The following is a 27979-nucleotide window of genomic DNA, read 5'->3' on the forward strand; positions in this document are numbered from 1 at the left end:
ACTCAAAGTAGTTTATACAGGATTAAAATCTTGGCATGAGAATTTGCAATCCCATTAACCTAACAGTTTTAGGTAAGAGTAGTAAACTCTGAGAGTTTTGTTTCTGGCAGTTTATAATTTGAGTAATTTCTATATCACCTAGATAACCAATTTTTTAAAATAAAAATTCAGTACTTACTTGAGCATGGTTAGTTATTCTTAAGTGCATTTACCAAAATCACTAACTCTGTATGTATATGTATGTGTGCATACAAATGTACTCCTTAATTCAGTACAACAGTTTTGTTCCTCTAAGAGAGAAACTAGCTTTCAAACAATGTTACCAAACATTTAAGTCTCCTCTAAAATAAGCTGGAAAATACTCAAATAAATGCAACTGAAAATACTTATGTGGAATGACAAGATTTTCGGTTGGCAAAAGTAGTGACTTTTATTTACAACTGCATGTATCAAGATTACAATAGAAACACTAGTGATAGCATCTGAACAAAAGCAATGATTTATTGGTAATGGCAATGAACGAAACATTGACAATTTCTGGAGAGAATCAAGCAATTATCCAGGAGCTGCAAATCTTGACTGCAACAGATCTTCCAGTGTCTTTTGTACCTTAGTGGCTTTCCCCTTTTTTGCCAACTACCTGGAAAAACAAAAATAAAAAAGTTTTATGTACAATTTATTGCTTTAGTTTTTCAAAAATACTAATGTGGAAATCATTTTATCCTTCATAATGGTCTTAACTTTTAATCCCTGATCTTTTAAAGCATGCAATGTCCTCTTATTGAGGGAGCAAATGTGCCACCCTAGCCACAGGAATTAAAAATAAAACACATTCATGCTACTTTTGGTTTCCCACCCTGTTTTAAGAAAAAGTAATGTATTTTTCCAAACAAGTTTGACAGTTTAGAGACATTAATAAAAAAGATGATGCTATATGAGTAAAACATTCTTAGTTTACTATTTTTAGGCAATTAGGAATTAAATGTCAATCACAAAATAATCTAGAATTAAGAGTATGCTACACTTATGTCTTCAGGCACAAAATGACAAGTTTCTAGACTTTTCCTTTAATATGTAGACATGCAATACAAGCAGATTAAAAATGACAAAAATTTCCGAGGTTTTTAAAACCCTGGCTTCTACAAATGCACTATAAAAAAGTAAAGAATACACCTTGTGTCAAAAATTCACTATTGAAAGTAGCTATATATATATATATATACATACATACATACATATATATATATATATATATATATGTATGTATGTATATATATACCCTACTTGCTATAAACTTGTCAGCATAAAAACTTATTTTCTATTAACACTTTGAAAAAAAATCTGAGGGAGAGTTTTATACTCTAACAGAGCAATTTACCTTAAGTATATAGTTTGGTCATTAGTATATTCTCAAAGCAGAAATGCCCCTAAAGAAATGCAACCCTCTTGCAAAATTCTGCAAGAATATATATTTGTATTGAAAAATAGCTACATGTACTTATAAGTGTGTTTCATTATTTTAAATTGGTTGTGCTTTGTTTGAAGAAACAAAACCCTTAAGGTCCCTGGGTATGTATCTGGTCTATGATGAAAAATAGCTAGTTCAATGTCATTTGTAAAAACATTTAAAAATGCCACTGAATTCCCAATCATATAATGCTAACAACACCCTCCCCCATCTAAGAAAAGTCATTCTTATTTCTTCAATGAAACTTTTTATTTTTTGCAAAAGAGAAACAGGTAAAAAAGCTCAAAAGGAAGATGATAATGTCACAAAAGTGAATGTGGACAAGAGTAAGAAAATCATGTTTAAAAGCGCTAAAAATGAAAGGGAGGTGGTATTATTTGCATCACAAATGAATTTATGTTGATAAACAGTGAAAGCATTACTGATCACTAAATTACTTGGAAAAAACAAAACACAAGCTATTAGATTAAGCTAGGACGAAAACTAGTATTAAAAATTAAAATTTTAGCAGATGTGATACAGAAGACACGAATCTGCATACTGTTTCACAGGGTGATAACTTTCAACTTGCCAATATGTATTCTCTGTAAAAAAGAAGAAATTCAGCATTCCAATGTAGATCCTTAGCCCAAACATCAAGCTCTTTTGTCTTAAGTATACTACAACTTAGACAACAAGTCTAGGCACATCAAAATTAGATGTCAAAATAGTTTTTCAGTGAAGAGTCCACTGATCCTTCAGTCCATAAGTACTTCAACTGGCCTTGAGCTCAGTTAGGCAGGTAAAAGCAGATGATACAATTCACAAAAAGATTGGGCTAACATTTCAATGAGAAAAGAAAAACTATACCCCCCTCAATTATAACCCAATACTAACTAGTATAAAATAATTTATATTTAACTTATATTTAAGTTACAAAATGATTCTCTCTAGCTCCTAAATGGTAAGCTAAACTCTAGAATGAATTAAAACATTATCCAAATAATTAATTTTCAAAGCATCGATAATGTTTTATTTTAATATTACCACTTGCTACTCAAAATGTGAAACAAAAAAGAATATGAAATAGCAGGGGGGGAAAAACAAACAAAAAGTGGTGAGCAACACAGTAAGGTAATAAAATTAAAGCATCTAGTTGCAAGCCCAAAACAAATAAAAGGCCAACTGAGAATCATGAGTAGGATGAAATCTGGAGGAAGAGATGGTTGAGGAAATCTAGGTAACAAGGATGATCCAGAGGCTGGAAGCTGAAGAAATCTTGCAGCAGCACTGGAGAGAACATGGGAAGGGTGAGAGCAGACAGGTGCTAGATGAGCAGAGAAGCAAGGAGGGGAGTAGAGTGAGACAAAGTCAATCTTTATATTACTTCATTTAAAAAAATCTTCTGGGTTTAGTTCATTTGAGTTGGATTAAAAAAGCTGAAAAATAAACAGATAGAAATGTTACAAAACTAGCTGATATGGTGAATGGCCAGTGTAGAAAAGTCTATTTTTATTACAGTGATACAAATCTGCTTTTTACATGCGCTTCAATCCCTACCAAGCAGAAGCCCCTAAAATTTTCTCTTTTTTTGTACTTATATTTTAATACTAAAATAAGCAGTTTGTATAAAAAGCTATTTTAGCAACAAAAATATCTACTTCCAATTAAGACAGTAAGCTTTTCATGCTGCAATACAAAGAATACATTTACAACAACAAATAGCCGAAGTGTATGTTATCATCTTGTGCGTGATGCCTTTAAGAGCCAAAAACAGACAAATAAAGCTGTATTCTAGTCTATCAAATCCTAAAGTACAGCCTTACGGAGTAAAATGGTCTAAGATTTCTATCTACATCCAAGATTTATCAGTATTACTACTTAGTGACAGAAGGGGAAGGACAGGAACATTCCGAAAACTAAAATTATCTATTCATTCAAAGCAGTGTACCCATCACTTATCTTTTCATTTATCCAAATTCTATTTTCAAAACTTAGTTCAGGACATCCAAAAAAGCTTCTTACACTCATCAGACATTGTTGGGAAGAAGGAATGTCACTGAACATGAGAATATTTTGTCACGTTTTTATTTTTAGGAGCTTTCATATTTTGTAGATTATCCTACTGTATGCACATATCTCCCTGTGAACAGGGATCATCACTGTACTAGCATGGTACTACAGACAAAAAGTATTAAACAAAAAGCAACAGCTTAATTAAGCAAATTCTATACAAGAATCAAATGGACTAAATTCATAAAAATTTTTCACTACATTTAAGTTGATGTCTCATATGATATAAGAACAGTTAAAGCTTGTCTTTCAGGACAATAAATGACTGGAAGGAAACTAAAGGATTCAAACTATTCTCAAAGCAGTTCAAAAGTTGGTTCCACTAGGGTCCCTGATACTATTTTAGGAAGTCTGTAACACCAAACCCATTTTAGAATAATGCTAAATAGCGCTTTGCTTTTACAACTCATTCGTCTCCAAGTGTACCATAGAGTTTTATAGAGACTACATGACACATTTCATCATAAAAGGCCAAATGCAGGAGTTGGTCTGAGAACAAGTCTACTCTATTTAGGTAACAAAGAAATTCATAAAAATCATAAAATAATCCTCTTGTATTGGTTCTTTTTAAGAATTTTTAATTACAAATATTATTGTGACTATGTATCATATTCACTATTGTAAAATTTTAATTTCCTAGTTTTAACAACTACTTTTCAACCATATTTCACAGTTTAATAGGTACTTAAGATTTAAAAATTTGAAAAATGCTACTTTACAGTAATTTAAAGTGAAAAAAGTCAAATGAAAAAACAAATACTTTCAGGCAAGAACAAGACCCTGAAAAGGAAGTTTTTGCAATTAAAGAAGAGAAAAATGTAAGACTGGAAGGAAGTTGCCAAAAACAATGTGGAGACAAATACAGACAAATATTAATGCAAATTTAAAAACTAATTGAATGGCAGGTTGGCAAGAAGATGGATAAGACAGAATAAGAATTATTTGTAGAAAAAACTGGAACTCAAACAGTATGAGGTAAAAAATAGGAAGGTAAAGCTAATACTGAAATAGTAAGACACACAATTAATAGGTCTTAGACAAAGAACTATGCTAATAACAAATTATGCAAGGTATACTTAAAGCCAAGACCAATGGCATTAAATTAAAATCTTAAAGCACTAAAGTGGAAGACTAAAACATCTTTGTTGCTCACGCATTTTCCCAGGAAAACGTATCTCACATCACAAAAATGTAGCTATTTAATCTATGCTGCTTCTTTTTTTTTTTTTCTGTGCTTCTTCTGACATAACATTTTGTATGTGTGTGTATGTATGTATATATACATTTATATATATGTATCATGTAGTATGACAGATTTTCAGTACTCAATTATTCCTACCACGCCCAAAACTTAATTAAACCATGACACAGGAGAATACAGTATAAAAATGACAAGATAAATGACATATTGTCAAGTTTTTTGATCCTATAAAAACAGTATACAATTTTGTAAGGCCATCATCATTATGCAATTTTTCTATAACTGAATTAAAATCAGATCTGCAGATACCACTAAAAAATGAGAGGTCTTGGAACTCTTGGAACCCTTCAAATAATTCCCCCCCAAAGTCTATTGTGAATCTCTTTCTGCAGGCCCTAGGTTGCCTATCAAATGTAGCCATCAGAAACAGGAAAACATGTACATCCCCTATGCGATGGCACATTTAAGCTGTATATAGCACCTGGGTTTGGTTAAAAAGAAAAAAAAAACTCTCTGGCATTCTATGATCTGGGTTTGTAGAGCTATCAGTTAGTTGTTCTAGAAACCTATATAAGGGTAGTCCTTATTCCTAAATGAATTTTTTGCAATCTTTAAGACTGTGTCTTTTAAAAAAATATACACAGAAATTCATAAAAGGGGCTGGGAACGTAGCTTGGTAGAGTGCTTGCCTAACATGCATGAAGCCCTGGGTTCGATCCCTTAGTACCATATACACAGAAAAAGCTGTAAGTGGCGCTGTGGCTCAGATGGTAAAGAGACTTGTGCAAAAGCAGCGCAGGGATAGTGCGCAGGCTTGAGTTCAAGCTGCAGGACTGGCAAAAAAAAAAAAAAAGAAAGAAAGAAAAGAAAAAAATCCTAAAATTTTGAGAAAAGTTACATGTAAATTTATTTTCTAACATGTACTCTTTCAGGACCCAGTTTGGAAAGTCAGCATATCAGTGTATTAAAACTTAGTTTAAATTTAAAAAAACAAAAACAAAACAAAAAAACTTAGTTTATCCTTTCATAATAAAAATTACTCAAGTAATTTTAAATCTTATTAGAAATAGAAATGTGATAATCAAAAGCTTAGTATTAGCAAGAACTTAAAATTTCACTATAGCTTTCAAATAATAACTTACTTCTACTTTTCAATTATTCCTACTTTCTCTAACCACACTTACTTTTACAACTCACTAATATATATCATTTAAGGCTTGACATATTTCTCAAAAGTGACTAAGAGAACTTACTGTTGTATTTTAACCTTATAAAATTTTAAGCCAGAGGATTTAGATCTCTTCATAGTTAAAAGCAGTATTACTACTGAAACACCTGAAATTCTTCCTCTATCACTGTATTTTTATTTCCCCTTATTATCATTGAACACACTTACTCGTTTGAAGTCATTCATATTAGTTGCTTGGACTGGAGTACCAATAAAAGTAAAATATGAAATTCTTGTTGTTTCTTCTTCACCTTGATTAGATTGAACAAATATCTACAAAAAAAATTGCGTTTATTATGACCCTTTTTTCATGAGTCTGTTTTATGTTTAATCAAGTCATAGATTATTATTAAAAATACCCTTCATTGTTTGTAAGGATTAATCTAAATTATATAGCATTTAAACTACTGCTCCTAGAAGACTGAACTCCCATCATTGTCTTGCTATTCTCACCTTCTTCAGGGATGTCATGACACATACACATAAATTCATGGTAATTTAGTGGGATAGTATGGAGGAGTCAGAATTTTAGAGCTTTCTTTACAGAGAATGTTGAAAGAGTATGAGATTCATGGTTACAATGGGACAAACTGCTGTTGATAATTTTATTAAAATCATAGTTTTTCACTGAGGAAAATCTCTGCAGTTACATTCTGTCTAACATTCATGTATCCATCCTATATCCTAGAATAGTAAAAAATAATATTGGAAATCAGCACCTAAAACTATACTATGCACTCCATATTTTTTATAGCAGGCTTGACTTTCTACTTAAAAACTTCCATCAGCATGTTAAGAGATAGCTTTACCTATAGTTCCTTTCGTAATACATTGGATTTTAAAATTTTATCCATTTTTTAATTAAAAAGCCATTCTATATGCTGTCTACTTTAAAATATTGCATCTCCTGACTTAGATGACATGCTTTTATTTATTCTAATATATTATTTGTCAATTTTTATTGTTCTCATAGGCAACCATAGATTAATTTCAAACTCAAGTTGGTCAATTTAAGGTCTATAATAAATAGACTATTAAACCAACTCTTTTGAATCTAAACACACCTTTTTTTTTTTTTTAACTTTTCAATTAGACTAACCAAAACTTAGTTTGATTCCCTTATGTCAAAAAGTGATTGGTACCAGTGACTCATGACTGTAATCCTAATCTCAGGAGGCTGAGATCTGAAGATCACGGTTTAGGAAGTGGCGCTGTAGCTCAAGTGGTAGAGCGCACGGTTTGAAGCCAGCCCAGGCAGGAAAGTCCATGAGATTCTTATTTACAATTAACCCCCAGAAAATAGGAAGTGGTGTTGTAGCTCCAAGTGGTAGAGTGCTAGCCTTCAGTATAAATGCTTAGCAACAGGACCCAGGCCCTGAGTTCAAGACCCACAACCAACAACAACAACAAATATGATTGGTGTGCTTTCCGTATCTTCATTTTTATCACTGACTAAAATTTGGTAAGATAGGTACACAAAGTCTCAAACCTCCTACAAGATAATTATCTTTGGTGATTTTCAAGGACAAATGGAAATTAATTCAGGAACTCTTGAGTTAAAGGATGCTTCTAATAAGCCTTTTCCTATCCCTAGGGAAAACAAAAGGTGTTACTCATTTGTTAATTTGCCTATTTTTGATTGGGTGACACTGAAGGTTTGTATTTAGAGCCTAGCACTTTCTACACTAGCACTATTGCTGAGCCCACTCCAGCCCTGTTCCTTTCGCCAGTTGTTTTACAATAAGGTCTTACTTTCCATCTGGGTTGTACCTGAGCTAGCTATGATACCTACTCTAGGTTTCAGATCTTTGTTGGGCCTGCTTCTAGATTCCCTTTAGTGAGATGGAGTCTATAAGTCTTTTCCACCCAAGATGGTCTCCTATACAGCTTGGGATAGGTATATACCACTGAGTTCAGCTATGGGTTGAGAAGGAGATCTTAAAAACTTTTTGGTTTAGGGGCTCAGAATGTGGCTTAGTGGTAAGAGTGCTGGTCTTGCATGCATGAAGCCCTGGGTTCGATTCCTCAGTACCACATATACAGAAAAAAAAAAAACGGAAGTGGCCCTGTGGCTCAAGGGGTAAGTGCTAGCCTTGAGCAAAAGAAGCTCAGGGACAGTGCCCAGGCCCTGAGTTCAAGACCCAGATGTGGCACAAAAAAAAAAAAAACCTTTTTGGTTTACCAGGCCAGTGGCTCGCAGTTGTAATCGTAGCTACTCAGGGGGCTGAGATCTGAGGATTACAGTTCAAAGCCAGCCCAGGCAAGAAAGTCCATGAGACTCTTATCTTCAGAAAACTGAAAGTGGCACTGTGGCTCAAGTGGTAGAATGCTAACCTTGAGCTGAAGAGCTCAAGGACAGTGCCCGGGCCAAGAGTTCAAGCCCCATGACTGACAAAAAAATATTTTTTCGTTGTGCTGGCCCATCAAATCATAATCCTTCCATTCTCAAGGCCTCCCAAGTAGCTAAGATTATAGGTGTAGACCACCAGAACCAAGCTAAAATACATAATTAATTGGGAATATTAATAGAACCATTTTCTTCCATTTTCAGACAGTTAAAGCTAAACTTGATTATACCTCTACATTTTATAATGTATACTGTAAAACTCCACGTAAAATTTCTTGAAAATACATGCTAATAGCATTTTTTTAATTTACAAAAATAGAATTATTCCATTAAAACAAAAGACTTTTTTGGGGGGGGGTAGGGGGGAATCCGGTCATGGGGCCTGAACTCTGGGCCTGGGAGCTGTCCCTCAGCTCTTCAGCTCAAGGCTAGCGCTTTACCACTTGAGCCACAGCGCCACTTACGGCTTTTTTTCTTTTTGCTTATGTGGTGCTGAGGAATCGAACCCAGGGCCTCAGGCATGCAAGGCAAGCCCTCTACCACTGAGCCACCTTCCCAGCCCCCACAAAAGACATTTTACTAGTTTGGTATAACCTGTTCTCAATAATTCTGTGCTGATTTCTACTTTCTCTAGATACTATAAACGCCATTCTTGTCTACCTGTCCTATCCTCTCATGAAAGGACAGGAAGGAAGAGGTGAAGAGAAGGATGGTGGGTTTTTGTTTTGGGGGGGTTTTTTTGGGTCTGGTCACGGGGCCTGAGCGCTGTCCCTCAGTTCTTCAGCTCAAGGCTAGCCGCAGCGCCACTTCCAGCTTTTTTCTTTTTTGCTTATGTGGTGCTGAGGAATCAAACCCAGGGCCTCATGCATACAAGGCAAGTGCTCTACAACTGAGCCATCTTCCCAGCCCCGGATGCTGGGTTTTGATTATACAATTTTCAAGAACAATTACTAACTGCTAAAAAGTGGCTGACTTCTATAGGTGGAATTTTTTCTTATCGGTGGAATTTTTGTATCACTTAAATCAGACACTATTTAGTATTTAGATATACCTTGAGTAATTTTATAAAATGTAAACGTATTTTTAAAAGGTCAGTTTTGCTGGGTGCTGCTGGCTCATGCCTGTAATCCTGGCTACTCAGGAGGCTGAGATCTTGAGTATTGCAGTTCAAAGCCAGGCCAAGCAGTTAAGTCTGCAAAACTCTTAACTCCAACTACCATCAAAAAGCCAGAACTTGAGCTGTGAAGAGGTAGATAAAAGCAGCCCTGGGACAATGCCTAGGCTCTTAGCTCAAGCCCAGGACTGGCACAAAAAAAAAGTAAATAAATTGCATGTTCTAGAAAACAAATTGATTGATGTATATGTTTTGTCAGTTTAAACTGGGGATATATATCACCAGGTATGAAAGACACAGCACAAATAACTCCAGTTTAAGTATAAATATTCTAGAATTAACAGAGCCTGCAAATATTTAAAATCAACCTGTCATTCTTCTCTAGGGTGCATGGCTAAATTATAAAGACAATTTTTAGCCCATGATAATTTTATTCATTTTAAATTGTTGGACAAACACTAACGGACTATTTAGAATCATCTAGAATAGTAAGGCAGTGTTGTTATTCATAAACTTGTTAAATTTCTTCTTAGTGAAATACTACTTACAGTTACACTGTTAACATTCTGAAACTTAACGTAACGGAGTGGAACAATGCCATCTTCTTTAATATCATCTTCTGTCAGTTCCAAAGCTTGAGTTGGTTCACTTCTTTCTGCCTCTTCAAAATCCATAGATCGTGGTAAGTTGATAAAAATTTTTACATATTTAGGCCCCTGACCTATAAAATAAAATGAAATGATAAAAACTGAAAACATACTATACTTCCTTACATTTATTATTAGTCATACTTTACACAAAGATATAAGTGGCACATATTTGTATATACCTATGTATATAAATCTTTATAGACCTCTACCACTAAGACTCACACTGGTGACTGACAGTCAATTGCCCTCCCAAGATTCATTTACTAGTACTTTTTTGACTTAACACTAAATATTAGAAGTAAAATATTAAAAAACATACACATGCATGTGTGCACACACATTATATCTACTACAAAAGAAATACTATGATGAATTTGACAAAGAAGTATAAAGATGACAATGGATTTTAACATTATATGCAGATTAATACATTTTCATAAAAGAAATAGTACTAAGTTAGAACTTGTAGTTGCCAACAACTAATTCATTTGATTATTTGGAAGAAAAACATCATCAGTGAAAACATTTAGGCAGGGGCTGGGAAGGTGGCTCAGTGGTAGAGCACTTGCTTTGCATGCCTGAGGCCCTGGGTTCCATTCCTCAGCACCACATAAGCAAAAAGAAAAAAGCTGGAAGTGGCGGTGTGGCTCAAGTGGTAGAGTGCTAGCCTTGAGCTGAAAAGCTGAGGGACAGCACCCAGGCCCAGAGTTCAGGCCCCATGACCAGACCCCCCCCCCCAAAAAAGAGAAAACATTTAAGCAAAAGAAAATCATAAAAATGGCCAATTTGACCTCAAATATAAGGCTCACAGTAAGACCACATATACAAAATATCTTACTCCTTACTTCTTAGACTAAGTACTGAGACTCATTTTTAAAGTTGGTTATAGTGGTTTATGGTTTGATACTTGGGAAGCCAACTAGGCAAATTAGAAAGATCTTATCTCAAAAACTAGCCAAGCATGGCAGCACATGCCTATAACCCTAGCTAACCCTAATCTCAATCAAGAGATAGAGACAGGAGGATAACAGATTGAGGCAAACCCAGACAAAAAAAAAAATCTCTACCTGAAAAGAAAACTAATAGCAAAAGAAATGGGGAAATGCCTCAAGCAAGGAAGAATGCTTGCCAGCACCAGGGTAAAACTGCAACTTTAATGAAAAATTATATAAAAATTCAGAATAATAAATGATAGGGAAATGCTCTCTGTAAACAGGACATAAGCTATTCTGTCCAATCAAAGAATTAAAAAATAAACCCAAACCTTTAAACCTCCATTCCCTTAATCCCCTCAAAAAATTTAACAGTAATGGAAACAAAGGGAAGGTAGATAAGTAATAATGTTTGACTTCACAAAAGACAAACCCTAATCTATGCAACCACTTTGATATGCCTGTAGTAAAGTCTGAAGTCTCAGCTGTATTATTTACAATAGGAGGGATTTGAAAACAATCTCTCCTAGCGTTAATTCTAAAAAACGGTTGCTAAGAATTAATAGCTGAAATAAATGACTCAGTAGTTTGTTAAAAAAACAAACCTTTCCAAAATTAAAAGGTCAGATAAGTTGATATTAGGGAAATGAACCCTAAGATATGTATTCAAATGTTTTTTTCTGTCATGCAATTGTTTCTAACACATTTATAAGATTATTTCTTTGTTGCTTTGTATGTCCCTCCCCCACAGTATAACCCCTGCTTTCACTGTATTTGATGTTGGTCTAATTTGTGGAGGGGAAGGGAAAAAACAAATCATTTAAATAGGGATAAAGGTGGACCCATTGCAACAATGAGATGTGCAAGTCGTTATGTCGAAAACAAACTTTACAACTTTGGTGGGGGGGAGGAGGATGGGAAGGGTGGGAAGGGGAAACAAAGGAGGAGGCTAAAATTCTTAATAAGAAATGTACTCATTATCTTGCCCATGTAATTGTAACCCCTCTGTACAGTATTTTCACAATAAAAAAAAAGAAATAAAAAAATTAAGTGTTATATTACTTCCTTACTTTCAGTCCCTGATAATTTCATATTTATTTGCCCACTCATTTATATTTTGCCACAATTTCACTCTTTCTCAAAAAAAGAATATCCAAGTCTATATAATAGTTTTCAATGTATGCTAACACAGGTAACCAACCAGTAGGTTGGTAAATAAAAAGCTGTCTTTTACTTACCATTATCTGGCCCTTGAAATTTCATGGAATAAAGCTTAACAGGTTGATTGAATGCCACAGTGATAAGTAGCTGTGGGGAAAAGAGTTTTATTATAAAAGGGCTCTTGAGCACCCTGAATACACAAGATACCTAAGGAGAATTAAAGTAACAGATGCAGAAAAAAATCCTACTTAATTTAACACAAAACTAATGTAATATGAAAAATCAGTAAGTTGAAGGTAACTGATTAGATTGACATTTGAGAAATACCACCATCAATTAGTTGTGTAAAAGAATGGCAAAAAAATTAGGAGTAAATCAGCTAAAATAATGTGTAAGAGCCGAAGCCCTTATAAATTATAAACTGGCAAGCAACCTGTTTTCAAAACAACCACAAAATCCCCAAATTAATATAAAATTTAAAGAACAAGTTTTAGCATACTGCTTTTCCATGTTTGTCAAGTAGCAATGCACAAGTTATGAGGAGACTAACTTTCACATGAACTGTGATCCCAAACTCAAGAGAGTAAGATTCTTAGGCCCAGAATGTAGAGTACATGAGGTTCCAGGTTTGATTTCCAGCATCTTCCACACAATCCTCCTCAGGTAAGGCTACAGCCTTTACCAAAAATTTAACAAGAGCTGAGTTTAACCAAGTCTCTGAGTTCAAGCCTTGGTATTAACAATCTTCATTTTAAACTTAAGGCCATATACAGGAACTTGTATACAAAACATTAATATGGATGCTAGCTCTCAGAACTTTCCAGCCAAAATTGTCTACTGAAAGCAGCTATGCTTCTAAGCTAAAACAGTTTTCCTAACAGGAAGATTTTTAGGGAGGCTATAAACAGGTCTGATGATGATACCCCTCATCGCATCACTTTAACAACACTCTTCAGGAAGAACACAATGTAAACGATACTCATTATCTAATAAGTAGCTCTGATAAGAAAAAAGATAGTATACAGATACATAATTTTAGAATGGGGTTGGGAGGGTGGCTCAGTGGTAGAGTGCCTAGCATGCACGAAGCCCTAAGTTTGAGTCCTCAGTACCACATTCACAGAACAGAAGTGGTGCTGTGGCTCAAGTGGCAGAGTGTTCGCCTTGAGCAAAAGAAGTTCAGGGACAGTTCCCAGGCCCTGAGTTCAAGCTCCAGGACTGGTTTAAAAAAAAAAAAGAATCATACTGTGGTCTAAGAAAATAACTAGGCTATTTTTTTTTTTTTACTATAGCACTACTTTTTTTTTGTTGTTGTTGGTCGTGGGGCTTGAACTCTGGGCCTGGGCGCTGTCCCTCAGCTCTTCAGTTCAAGGCTAGAGTTCTACCACTTGAGCCACAGCGCCACAGCGCCACTTCTGGTTTTTTGGAGTGGTTTATTGAAGAGTCTCACAGATGTTCTTGCCTGGGCTGGCTTTGAACTGTGATCCTCAGATGTGGCCTCCTGAGTAGCTAGGATTTCAGGCGTGAGCCACAGCACCTGGCTTAACACTACCTTTTATAATTGATCAGTTACAGTGCGTTGAAAGTTAGTAACTATGCCACATCTAAGCAAATAAATCACAGGCAAAGAATAGATGAGACCAGAAAGCCAAAAACAGTTCAACTCAGTAAAACATCTTAAAACCAGTTAAGAATCAATTAAATGCCATAAGAGAAACATGAGTTTATATTTCTAATAATTTTTGTGATCATGTACAAGATTAACTAGAATAGGAACAAAGCAGAAACAGAACAGACAGCAAATTAAGGCAATCAAAGAAGCATAGAAAAAGTAGTATAGAATTATATGCAGAGTGAGGAGCTAGTCACAGAAGGGAATGCTTATAAAATTAGTCTCAGTTCTATAGACACAAACTCATCTGTGTGTGAAAAGGTACCATGCACATCCCCCCTCCTCAACCCACCATGGCTACGTTTAAGCAATTATAGAAAGATAGTGGATGGTAGACAGCCAAAGTTTTGATGATTACATGAAGGAAATAGGAGTAGGATTTGCTCTGCGAAAAATGGGTGTAATGGCCAAGTAAGACTGCATCATCACTTGCAACAGCAATAAGGTTGGCATAAAAACTGAGAGCCCTCTGAAGAAACTAAAGCTGATGGCAGGAAAACTCAGAAGGTCTGAAACTTCAAGGGTTCATTGGTTCAGCATCAGGCATGGGATGGGAAGGAAAGCCCAACAAGAAAACTGAAAGATGGGAAGTTGGTGTGGAGTGTGTCATAAACCATGTCACCTGTAGTCATATCTGTGACAAAGTAAAATAAAATTCCATGATCACTTTGGAGGAATTAGCTGCAAGAATGAAAAGGCTCAGTTTAATAAGCAAATCTACATACGGCTACTTTTTTCCCCGACTACTATGTTCAATAATCCACATCACAAACATTTTACATGCAACAGTTTCAAAGTGATTTAAGTCTCAATAGTCTCTAAGTGGTTTAACTGGCCTCATTCCTTTGATTAGCAAATAAATGTGTTTGGGCTAATCAAAAAAAGAAAAAGATACAGGAGACAGGTGAGGGATAAAAACAAAGGAGCAAATACTAGTAATGATCCAACTCAGCAGGAAGGAATTCAAACAAAGAGTTCTGTAATTCCCTTTATGTGCCAGGCAGCTCAGTCAGAACAGAACTAAAGTGAGTCTGGATGGCCAAAGGACAGGAGTGAAAGACACTGAATGGTGTAATGAAGGAAAAAAAGTGGTTATTTAGGAAAGGATGACATGCCATGAGATGGGAATGTGATAAAGAAATAAAAGCCTTAACTTAACCATTCAATTACCTGTTCATCACAGTCAGATTCTAAGAAAGTCATGTCTTTTCGTAAACAGTTGTCAAATCCATGCTCATCACTTTCATTAAGACATTCACAACCAGCTTTGTTGATAAAAGGCATTAAATCCATCTGAAAAAAATTAAGTGAAGACCTTAGACACAACATTTGGGCGTGGTATAAATTTGTTTAAAATTTAAATCTGTGGTACTCTTTAGATTAAGCAATTTACAGAAAATGTTTAAAAATAGTTACTAAAAGCTTAATAATGATCTTTTCACTTGACTTTCTGAGATTTACTCATAAAGCCAAATCTAGGCTTAGGGCACAGAGTAAGTTAAGAGTTAGTTCAGTTACTGGTTCTAGTACTGGCATGTGCATGTGTGTGTGTGTGTGTGCCAATACCCCTCCCACCCTCACAACACACTAAAAATTTTTTTTAGTCAGGCACTGGTGGTTCAAAGCCAGCCCAGCTAGGAAAGTCTGTGAGACTCTTACTTCCAATTAGCCACAAAAAGCTGGAAGTGGAGCTGTGGTTCCAGTGGTAGAGCACTAGCCTTAAGCACAAAAAGCTCAGGGACAGTCTCCAGTCCCTGAGTTCAAGCCTGGGACCAGCACATGTGTACGCACACATGCATGCGTGTACACAGCATGCTTTCTTATAGTAACTTCTTTACAATGGGAATGGGAATAATGCAAATTAAAATGTAAGAGTCAAAGAAATCCTAGCTCTCTTATTTTATGGCCATGGACTTTTAAAAATCTATGCAGACAGGTTAAATTTAAGATAAGTAACAGGGCTGAAATGTAGCTTAGTGGTAGAGTGCTTGCCTAGCATGCATAAAGCCCTGGGTTCAATGCCTCAGTACCACATAAACAGAAAAGTCCTGAAGTGGTGCTGTGGCTCAAGTGGTTGAGTACTGACCTTGAGCAAAAGAAGCCCAGGGACAGTGCCCAGGCCCTGAGTTCAAGCCTCAGGACTTGCAAAAAAAAAGAAAAAAAGTAATAAATAAAGAATAAGGACTTATGTGTGTGTGGCAGAGGGAGGAGGGAACAGTACTTGGGGACCTCACAGTCACATAGGTATTTTAGCAAAAGGTACTCTACCACTTGACCTATGCCTCTTCCAGCTTTTTGTTGCTTAATTGGAAATAAGAGTCTCACAGATTTGTCTGCCCGGGCTGGTTTCAAACCAGTATCCTCAGATTACAGGATGAGCCACTGGTACAAGCAAGTACTTAATATCCAGTATTTACTTCCCATGTCTCTTAAATCCTTTTTAGATCAGTCTCTCAGCCTACAGATTACTTCTACTCTGGATTTCAATGGTTGCTTCCTTAGATTTGAATCAGCATTTGTTTCTTTTTTAATTTTTTTGGGTCCGGTCGTGGGGCCTGAACTCTGGGTCTGGGCGCTGTCCCTCAGCTCTTCAGCTCAAGGCTAGCACTCTACCACTTGAGCCACAGCACCACTTCCGGCTTTTTGCTTATGTGGTGCTGAGGAATCGAACCCAAGGCCTCATGCATGCAAAACAAGTGCTCTACCACTAAGCCACCTTCCTGCCCAGCATATGTTCTTTCTTCTGTTCAATTGTTGAACAGAAGAATACTTCCAACTAAAGACCAAAGAGTTGGGTGAAAATGTCACATTTATCTTAGCTCTGCCTCTAGTTGTTCTCTATTAAGATTTCATTCAATACTCTGGTAACACATTAAGTTTTGAGTGCTTGTTCCATATCTACATTTTTCTCCTTAGTTCTACTAATATGACAGATTATAAAAACAGTTGTTGCATGCTTGAAAAAATCCCAATTTGTTCATGATAGTATTTTTAATTTTACTACTGAGTTATTACATTTTATTTAACATGTAAGATTTGTATATAATATAGTTAGGGCCATGGTTCAAGTGGTATAGCACTGCCTAGTAAACATAAGGCCTTGAGTTCAAATCAAGTATTACAAAAGAAAAAAAAAAGCAAAGAAATTTAGAAATTTTCTCTAGTCTTAAGTAGTTGTAGCACTGCCCTATTTTTTTGTCGGTTGTGGGGCCTGAACTCTGGGTCTAGGCACTATCCCTCAGCTCTTCAGCTCAAGGCTAGCGCTCTACCACTTGAGCCACAGCACCACTTCCGGCTTTTTCTGCTGATGTGGTTTGAGGAATGGAACCCAGGGCCTCATGCATGCAAGGCAAGCACTCTACCACTGAGCCACCTTCCCAGCCCCCACTGCTCTATTTTTGAAGATTTGGCAATATTTACTTAGGAAGTCACACAACCTTTAGGAAAGAGTGTTTTGCTTATTTATTCCTCTTTGGTGATGTTCTCCTTATAATGGAGTTGATTTTAGTAAACTGTATCTTTCTAGAAAAGTATTCATTTCATATACTAAGCCAAGAATTGGGTCTGGTTTTTTATTGTGTGTGTGTGTGTGTGTGTGTGTGTGTCTGTCTGTCTGTCTCTATTGGGACTTGAAATAAGGGACTTGTTTTGTTTGTGTGTGTGTGTTGTGTGTGCACACACAGATACTGAGGATTGAACTCAGGGTGTCATATTCTCTCTGGGCTTTCTTGTTTGGGGGGTTCATGCTCTACCACTTGAGCCACATTTCCATTTCTGGCTTTCTGCTAATTAACTGAAACCAAGAGTCCCTTAGGTGTGTTTACTTAGGCTGGCTCCAAAGTAGGATCCTCAGATCTCAGCCCTCAAGGAGCTAGGACTACAGGTATGAATGAGCATCAGTTCCCCGATGGCAAAGAACAGTTTTAAAGTTTACAGGTTAAGTGGTGCTGTGGCTCAACTTGTAGAGAGTTTGCCTTGAGCTGAATAGCTCAGGAGCAGCAAGAGAGTTCAAGCCCCATGACCAACTGAAATAAAAAAAAGATTGCTTGTTCCTTTCTTTCACATAAGATCTAGGTTTTCTTTTTAAACCACAGAATACTAATATTATGTTTACAGTTGTAAGATAGTAAACTTTTTATAATGCTAAATAAATATAAAAATGATTATAATTTATTAGGTATTTTGTTAAATTCTTTAAAAGCCAAATATTATATTAAATACTTTTCTCAGAGTGAGACATAGTCACAACTGGAAGGGAAGGGGAAATGAGGTCTAAAGAACAAAATTCAACTACACTAGAACTGTTCTGAACATCATTAATATTTAACTTAAAAGGCTAATCTGAGCAAAATCTTAAAAACTTTTTGCTTTTTTGGTCGGTCGTGGGGCTTGAACTCTGGGCTTGGGCGCTGTCCCTGCACTCTACCACTTGAGCCACAGTGCCACTTCCGGTTTTCTAGTGGTTTATTGGAGGATAAGAGTCTCATGGACTTTCCTGCCTGGGCTGGCTTTGAACCATGATCCTCAGATCTCAGCCTCCTGAATAGCTAGGATTACAGGTGTGAGCCACCAGCACCCAGTTTCTTAAAAGTTTTTTAAATGTTAATATCATCTATGTTTACCTATAAAAAATGAAGACATCACAATATTTCCGATGCCCTAATGATATAACTTAGCTAAATGAGAGGGGTCTTTAAAAAAAAACAACTTCTGATTTACTGTGAGCACATCAAAAGCCACATTTAGGGGCTGGAAAAGTGGCTCAGTGGTAGAGTGCTTGCCTTGCATGCATGAGGCCCTGGGTTCGATTTCTCAGCACCAGATAAGCAGAAAAAGCCAGAAGTGGGGCTGTGGCTCAAGTGGTAGAGTGTAGCCTTGAGCTGAAGAGCTGAGGGACAGTGCCCAGGTCCAGATTTCAGGCCCCATGACTGGCAAAAAAAGAAAAAGAAAAAGAAAAAAAAAGCCACATTTAAACAGCTGCATTAAAGTGTTGTGTTATACTTCACTGGGACAAACTGTCATTACATTGTATATATGATAGAACTGAAAATTTATATATTCTGAAATATGCACTAAGAAATGTACCATTACCAGTATAATCAACTTAGTCTACTAGATAGTTATTCTTGAGCTGCCCAATATGACAGTCACATGTGGCAATTTAAAACTAAATTAAAATTAACAAAATTATATAAAATTAAAAATTAAGTTTCTTGGGGCTGGGAAGGTGGCTCAGTGGTAGAGTGCTTGTCTTGCATGAGGCCCTGGGTTCGATTCCTCAGCACCACATAAGCAGAAAAAGCCAGAAGTGGTATTGTGGATCAAGGGGTAGAGCACTAGCCTTGAGCTGAAGAGTAGAGGGACAGTGCCCAGGCCCAGAGTTCAGGCCTCATGACCAACCCCCTCCCCCACCCCCAAAAATTGTTTCCTCAGTTGTACTAGTCACACAGTGAATATTCAATAGACATATATTTAGTGATTATCATATTAGACTAATGCTAATTTTGACTTTAAGATTCTAAACATGAGAAAAATCTGACAAATGCAATTCATAATCCTTAATTTTAACACTAGATTGGGATAAAAGCAACTATAAAAAACATTTTAGGATATTTGAACATAAGAGGTTAAAAAGATATTTTATCAGTATTCATGTCTTAGGAGTGATAACAATATCCTTGTTATATAGAATATTCCTATCGTTAGGATTTGTATGTTAAAATGCTTAGAGAGGAACCATTAATTTGTCTATGACTGACTTGTAATTTATGCTGCAAAAAATAAAAGTGGATAGTGAGGTAAAGCAAAAATGGCAAAATATACATAAATGACAATGAGGTGAAAGGCAAACATGGTCTGTTGTACTATTCTAAACACTTCAACAAGTAAGTTAAACCCTTTTTTGTAGGAGAAAAAAAATTCAACAGACACCTAAGTTACAAAAATGTTTCTACATTTTTTTTTTTTTTGGGTCCAGTCGTGGGGCCTGAACTCTGGGCCTGGGCGCTGTCCCTCAGCTCTTCAGCTCAAGGCTAGCGCTCTACCACTTGAGCCATAGCGCCACTTCCAGCTTTTTTCTTTTTGCTTATGTGGTGCTGGGAATCGAACCCAGGGCCTCAGGCATGCAAGGCAAGTGCTCTACCACTGAGCCACCTTCCCAGCCCCTGTTTCTACATTTTTGATTGCCTACTTATAATTTAAGTTAGAGCTGTATAAAAATTTGACTTCAGGACTGGAATTGTGGCTTAGTGGTAGAGTGTTTGTCTAGCCTAGCATGCATGAAGCCCTAGGTTCAATTCCTCAGTAACACATAAACAGAAAAGGCTGGAAGTGGTGCTGTGGCTCAGGTAGAAGAGTCTAGTCTTGAGCAAATGAAGCTCAGGGACAATGCCCAGGCCCTGAGCCTGAGTTCAAGCCCCAGGACTGGCAGAGAGAAAAAAAAAAAACAACTTCATTCTGAGGAATGAAATAAACTTATATGTCCAAATCTATAGATTAAGAGGTCCAAGAATAATAAAATACACTAATACACCTAAAGAGTTAGAACACAAGCCGATGCAAGTTGGATTCAAGAGTGCATAGCATTCAAATTCTGGAAAGGAAAACTTAGTTGAGAAGGCATGAATGGAGCTGAGGCCACACTACCTGTGACTTATTCTAGCAAACACAGAAGAGATACAGATTTTAAGTTTTTCCAAGCTTTAAAAACTTTCTTTGGGAGAGAAAGGGGTTCATTACTGGTGACTGAACTTAAGGCCCAGTTCTTCTGCTTTTAGTTTTTCAGATAGAATCTCAATCTTTTTGTCCCAGTTAATTCTCAAGCAGCTATGGACACATCATTGTGTCCAACTAGTTAACTTAAGATCAGGCTGACCTTGAACCATGAACTCCTTCCCATGTATCTTGGATTACAAGACTGTGCATGGGGTTATAAACAAACCCCTTAAAAAAATGTTGTAAAACCTAAAACTCCTTGCATTCACTCAAAAAATTTCCTATAGCTGATTAATAATCTATTAAGATTCTTAACCACTGACTATTGTACACAGACACTTTGTGATACCTCAGTGACTCCAAAGAGACATAGCTATTCCTTTTTTAAATTAAAGTGAATTAAAATTGTTCAATCCTATAAACTTTGAAAAAGTCTTCATACCCTCTTATTCAAACTCATCATATAAAGGGCTTCAAAACAACAGGATTTCTTAATCAATGAGTGTAAAGATCATGATAGAAATTATTCCAAGAAATCTCCAATTTCACAAAAATTCTTCAATTTATTTTTGCAAGAGTTATTTACATCTACAATTGCTTATAACTGCAATTGCTACTAAAAAGGCTGAGGATGGTGGTCCAAAGCCAGCTCAGCCAGGAAAATCTGTTACCTCCAATTAACCACCAAAGCCAAAAGTGGAGCTGTGGCTTAAGTGGCAGATGCTAGCCTTGAGCAAAAGAGCTCAGGGACAGTGTCCAAGCATCTAGTACAAGCCCCAGGACTGGCACCCAAAAAAAGGCTTTCATTCACTTACTCTTATATTCCCCATTATGTTTCTATTTGTGCTGTCAGAACAGTTATATACTTGGGATCACATTACCAGATTTAAACTTTAATATTCTATTAACATCCAAATAATCAAGTTCCAGAAAACGGGAAATATGTTTAAAAAATTTAAAAAGCTATAGGAAGTGACAACAAAGAAAGCACAGAATATAAGGTGATTATATTAAAATTCACAGGTCATGCTAGACATATTCACAACCCCAGCAATTTAGGAAGCAGGGACCAGGAAGGAAGTAGATTCAAGCTAGCATGGGCAAAAGTGAGATTTTTCCACTCCCCACCCCCGCCATCTCATCAAACAAGTTTGGTCAGGATAATTTGTGCCTGTAATACAAAGGAGACATCTTGGCAAAGGGATGGCCCTGGGCAAAAAAATGTGAGACTCTATCTGAAAAAGAACAAAAAGGGTTAGCAGCTTGGCAGCTTGACTTGAGTAGTACAACACCTATCCACTAGCATGAAGCACTAAGTTCAAGTACATTTAAAAAAAAAAAAAAAAGACTCAAGTTATTTGCCATAATTGTCCAAAAATAGGACATGTCCAAAAGTAGGACATTTTGCAATGCACATTTCCTACTCTTTGGGAAAACACAGCATTAGAATTTGGCTATTTGATACTTCAGAAAGTAGATTTTTAAAATAAATGACAAATTTTAGCAAGAAAAATTTAGGAAGAAAATGGCTCATCACATGGTTAGCTTAAGATTATAGTAAACACACAGCCAAACCTCAGCAGTCAACTTTAATTTGAAAGTTCTTCCCTGAAAGTATTCTCAACTAGTAAAAGAAACAACAGTAATTTCATTCCAACCAAAGAACTATATTATGATTTCTCTTTTGTGTACATACATAGCCTTTTGGAATATCTGCATCCTCATTGCTCCCAGGGTCATTTTCTAAGTGCTGCTTGATTTTTTCTTCTAATCCCACAGCATCTGCTCCTTGATACTGATCAATTCTCACTTTGTTTCGAAAAAACAAAAATGTAGGTGTTGCTGATATATTGTTGGTGGCAGCTGTTCCCTAGAATTGAAAATTAGTGTTAAGAATTAAAACAAATTTTAGACTTTGAATTTTTACTCTACACCTTTATGGACATTATATACCATAGTATAAACTAAAAACATGTTATACAATGTACTTTTGCTTGTATTTAAGACAAACTAGACCTATTCCTAAGAGTAACAATTGGGGTACAATTACATTACCCTTCGACCCACAATGTAGAACAAGTTCTACTTGTTTGCTTTTTTCCAATCAGTTTTACTGTTAATACTTTACCCAACAGAAAATTAACTTGCAATATAGAAATTATGCTTAATATCAGACAGCTTTCTCAAATTATATAAAGTGTATTGCCCCAAACAAATTACTGATGCTAGGAAAAAAGTACACATACAAAAAACAAGTCAACCTACACGTGAAAAAGAGGCAATAATTTAAACACTGCAACCCTCGTCCAGTTTCTACTTTTACAGAAAAGACTGGCTGGCCATCAAACACAACTATTTTTTTAAAAAATTCTGACTTAGCATGCTGATTTTATACTGAATGGAATTTAACTTACAACAGACAGTGAGTAAAATAGTTCAAACATTTCATGACAAGTATTTTAAAAAATAAGAACCAGAAAAGGAATTTCGTCAATTGAAGAAAAAGGCATTGCTATATGAATTGCTATATGAAAAAGGCATTGCATAAAGATAACCTAAAGATGCCTTCTCTAAGCTTTATAAATAACTGATTAAAACAGTGCTGTCCAAAAAAGATAACACAAAACACAAGTATGAGTTATGTAAGTTTTCTAGAGCCCATAAAAAAGAAGCAAAAGTAAATATACATTATAGTGAGCCTGGTAAAAGTATTTATAATATAACCAAAGATAACATATTTTATATTATTTATAAATGTATAAATATCTAGAGACATTCACATTTTCTAAGCATATCAGTCTGGATTTGCTACATTTAAAGTGCTCAAGAGTTGGGAATGTGGCTTAGTGATAGAGTGATGCTTGCCTAGCATGCATGAAGCCGAGTTTAATTCCTTAAAAACACATAAACAGAAAAAGCAGAAGTGGTGCTATGGTTCAAGTGGTAGAGTGTTAGCCTTGATCAAAAGAAGCTCAGGGACAGTGCCCAAGTCCTGAGTTCAAGCCCCAGGATTGGCCAAAAATAAAGTGCTCAAAAACTACATGTTAAACAGTTACCAAAAGCCCATGCCAGACACTGGTGGCTCACGCTTGTAATACTATTCAGGAGTTTGAGATCTGAGGACAGCAGTTCAAAGCCAGCCTGGGAAGGAAAGTCACGAGACTCTTATCTCCAATTAACCACTAGAACACCGGAAATGGTACTGTAGCTCAAAGTAGTATAGCCCTAACCTTGAGTGAAAAAGCTCATAGACAGTGCCAAGGCCCTGAGTTAAAGATGCACAACCGACAAACAACAACAACAACAACGACAACAACAACAAAACTCATGCTTGCAATCCTAGCTAATCAAGAAGCTGAAATCTAAAAATTATATTAAGTGGGGCTGGGAAGGTTGCTCAGTGGTGGAGTGCTTGCCTTGCATGCATGAGGCCCTGGGTTCAATTCCTCAACACCACATAAGCCAAAAGAAAAAAGCTGGAAGTGGTGCTGTGGCTCAAGTGGTAGAGTGCTAGCCTTGAGCTGAAGAGCCCAGGCCCAGAGTTCAGACCCCATGACTGCCCCCCCCCCCCAAATTATATTAAGTAAAGCCAGACCCAGAGAAACAAAGGTTGCCTAATTTTCCTCATTTGTGGTAGATAGAATGTACCTAATAAATCTGTAAGTAAATACACTGGGTGGTACCCAAGTGGTTATAAATGAATTAACTGAAGTATTATAATAGACTCCAATTAACCAGCAAAAAGCCAGATGTTGGAGTTATGGCTCAAGTGATAGAGCACTAGCCTTAAGAGAAAAAGGCAAAGGAGAGCATGAGGCTCTGAGTTCATAGTACTGGTGTACATGCACATGTATATATACACATGCACACAGACAAACAAAAACTCTGTTACAGGACTAGTCAACTAAATCACTAGGGTGATTTACTTACAAACATCACCAGGGTAATTTACCCACAACACTGGTTCAATCAACATTTTAAAGTTTCTGCTGAGTATGTTACTAATGTAACCAAAATGACAGTTTAAAGTCACAACATTTTCCTGTCTTCTAAGGAATATATACTATATATAAATGAAGAATGATCTTAAAGCTGGTCTTTAAACTGTTTCTAGAATAAAAGAAAAGGATACCTCTGTCTTACCTGACACTGATGTACATCTACTTCCAAGAAAACAGCCTGTGGATACTTATTGCTCATGGAACTGAATGCTGGGGCAATCCTCAAACATGGTCCACACCTGTAAGAAAGGGAAAGATACTTAGAAAAGACCAAAGACTGTATTAATTATAATCTAAAAGCAGTTGTCAATTGTAGCATGAAACAAAATTGATACTTTTAGTCTTCAACTGGTTTGGTACATTTTTGTCAATACTATATTGCTGAGCACAAATACTGTATCAGATCTAACATTGCTGTCTTTAAGCTTTACTCTCATGGAAAGAAACTGAAGAAAGCCAAAGGAACATACTATGCTTATGAATGAGAGAAAACAGTGCTACTAAGATACAAATTCTCCTCAACTTAGTTATAAAGTTATAAAAAGTTTTCTTGCAGAAATTAGCAAATTTAGCATTTAAAGTTTACAAATGCAAAAGACAGCCAATGCCAGGTACCAGTAGCTCCCACCTGTAATCCTAGTTACTCAGGAGGCTGAGATATGAGGAATCATATGAGATATGAATTCAGCCAAGAAAGTCTGTGAAACTCTTATCTCCAATTAAGCACCAAAAGTCACAAGCGGAGCTGTGGCTTAAGTGGTAGAATGCCATTACTGAGTGAAAAAGCTAAGAGACAGAACACAGGCTAACTGGAAAAGTAAGGATGAATTGTTTAATTATTCTGTCTTGAATAATGAAAAAGTTCTAGGAAACAATGGTCATAATAGCACAACGTTGTGAAGGTACACTGAACTGTACTTTTTAAGATTGCTAAAATGACAATGGTGTGGTAGGGCACCCTTGAATCCTGGTTCTTCAGAAGGCTGACTGAGGAGGATTAGGAATGAGTTCAAGGCCAGCCAATGATCATTTGGGTTGTATATCTCATAGTATTTTATTTTTAAGCAAATCACCACTAAGCCCACTGAAGATTCTTAAAGAAGAAACCAATGTACACAGTTTTAGTAAAATTAATTTAGACTAAAGGCAGATAAAACACATAAACTGAGAATAAAGCTTAAAATAAGGTTGGCAAGGAAATGAAGTGCTCCAGAAAGTATGCCCTGAGTCTAAAATGAGATGACATTAATACTGATCTAAGATTTCTGACACAATTTTACTGGATACAGTTGTCTAGGCATCTAAAAGAGCAGTATTCAGAAATCTAGGTTACACTGACAATGAGTTCAAAGAGGAATCCACTAATTGTCAACATGTGAAAGGAAGTTTAAAGGTAAATAAAACCTTGTTAGATCTATAAATGTAACCTAAACATTTTAAACTAAAAGTGTTTTTTATATATTCATACATTCATTTGCCTTCAGTTTTTACCCCCTAAAATACCATTTTTATTCCATTAATAGTTCTTTACCAATCAGTCTACAATTACACATAAGCAACAAATACTAATAACTCTTTAGTGGGGTTTCTCCACTCATCTCACTCCAATGGTAGTTATTACTCTATCATCTTTTGCTCTTATATGTTAAGTGAAGAGAAATACGACTGAAGTGCAACACTGTAAAAGCTCTAACTGACCAGAATTAGAAAAATGAGCTAACAGTGAAACTGCTTGTTGAAACATTGCTTCTCTTTTTCCTGTGCCTTTGACATTCAACAAATGTGTTGATATTCCTCTATTAGTAAGATTATTAGCATTACAAAATTGTTAAAGGCAAAGCCACATTTACAGAATTCTGATATTCCTTTTAGACATGTCTTGATGTAAATGAAATCCAGTTAGTAAGTGTTAAGACCACATATCAAATGGTCACTCTATTCCACTCTCTTAAATCCAATGAATTGAATTCAATTCTGGTCCCAAAATACAGTATTAATTTGTCATCATCTCTGCCTTCATCCCTCCATTCCCTATGTAATCGTAACTAATCATAACGTTACCACTTACATACTCCACATGCATTGTACCAAGTGTTTAAAATTTTTTTTTTTGCTGTGACACTAAAAAAATAATACTACCTTACATTTATACAACTACTTGGACGTCGAAACACATTACTTCATAAACAGTGATAAACCGAAGCCGACTGGTCCCAGTTAGTATTGTGTAAATACTGCCCGAGGATCAAGGGAGGTCCTCTGAAACTTCTAACTGGGAACTGACATATACAAGGGAAATCTTTAAGTGAGCACTGGCTCAATCTTTGTTCTCAATGCCTAATTCCAACAGTCATCCCTCCCACCCCCCCAAAAAATCAATACAAGCCAGTGTAAGACAGTCACCAGCTCTGTGACTTCGAATTTTTTTTTGCGCTTAAACCCAAAGCAACATTTGTCCAAGAATCCTGTCCATACCATCTGGCCGAACTGAGATCCAGCCCACCTGTCTATCTGTAATACGTAAAGACTGTAGCTTGTACGAGTACACATGGAGCCTATGGCACCATAAACAAACCAAAAAAACATTAAAAAAAAAAAACCCAAAAAGCAAAACCTCGACTCAACATCAACTTAATTCAAAATGCATGAGCCGGGCTTCGGAACTACCCCCTACTCAGATAAGTCTAACAATTCAGTCTTGTAAAGGCTTATACAGAAATGCAGGGGGTGAAAAGTATCGAAGTGTCCGGAAATGTAAGCTTGGAGTTGTTAACACGCGAGTGACAGCTCGGGACTGGCGCACTGGTGCAGGCGGTGGGAGGAGCTGGACGCGCCGCCGGCCGCCCCCCACAACAGGAATACAGGAACGGGGCTCCTCCGAGGAGGGGCAGGGTCGGGCCTGGCTTCCGGGGGCTCCGGGGCAGCCCCGATGCAGAAACGGAGGCTCCTACCCGCCCCCCGCGGCCTACTCCCGGCCGCGGCCTGGGGCTCCGGCCACCACCGGACACTCCGCAGAAGGCGGCGGGGGAGCGGGGGCCCGCCCCCCCGCGAAGCAGCATTAAGAAAGAGCCCGGACTGACAGCAAGGCCCGCGGCCCGCACGTCCGCCGGACCCGGGCCGGACGGCCTCACCCTCTCATGGTGAACTTGACCACCGCGAGTCTGGAGCCCGCGCCGCTCAGCTCCGGCTGGAAATCCGGATCGCTTCCGACCGGCTTCACTCCCACCATCCTCACAGAGAGCCCGGCAGGGCGGCCGCGGCGCCTCCGGCTTCGAAACTGAAGGGGAAGAAAGCTCGGAAGAGGAAAGGGAGAGGCTCGGGAAGGCCGAGGCCTGGGCCGGAGACGCGGCGACCGTGGCGCCTGTTCCCGGGGATCACAGTGCCGAGTCACGCCAGGGAGCGGAGCGGCCGAGGGGGCGGGGACGGAAGGGGGAGGGGC

General features: G+C 37.0%; 1 protein-coding gene and 1 pseudogene across 1 annotated transcript; one reads left to right on the forward strand and one right to left on the reverse strand.

The window, feature by feature from the left end:
• Positions 1-96: 96 nt before the first annotated feature.
• Positions 97-27960, reverse strand: Txnl1 (thioredoxin like 1). Its single transcript, XM_042675098.1, has 8 exons — positions 27672-27960; positions 24683-24779; positions 22236-22409; positions 14996-15118; positions 12231-12300; positions 9959-10131; positions 6118-6222; positions 97-640 (listed from the first exon to the last, which is right to left on the reverse strand). The coding sequence occupies exons 1-8, from the start codon at positions 27767-27769 to the stop codon at positions 611-613; spliced, it is 870 nt and encodes a 289-aa protein (XP_042531032.1). The 5' UTR covers positions 27770-27960; the 3' UTR covers positions 97-610.
• Positions 14150-14478, forward strand: LOC122104290 (annotated as a pseudogene).
• Positions 27961-27979: the final 19 nt, after the last annotated feature.

The sequence above is a fragment of the Dipodomys spectabilis genome, unplaced genomic scaffold (genome assembly GCF_019054845.1).
Source record: "Dipodomys spectabilis isolate Male_0828 unplaced genomic scaffold, ASM1905484v1 ptg000024l, whole genome shotgun sequence".
Taxonomy (NCBI): Eukaryota; Metazoa; Chordata; class Mammalia; order Rodentia; family Heteromyidae; genus Dipodomys; species Dipodomys spectabilis.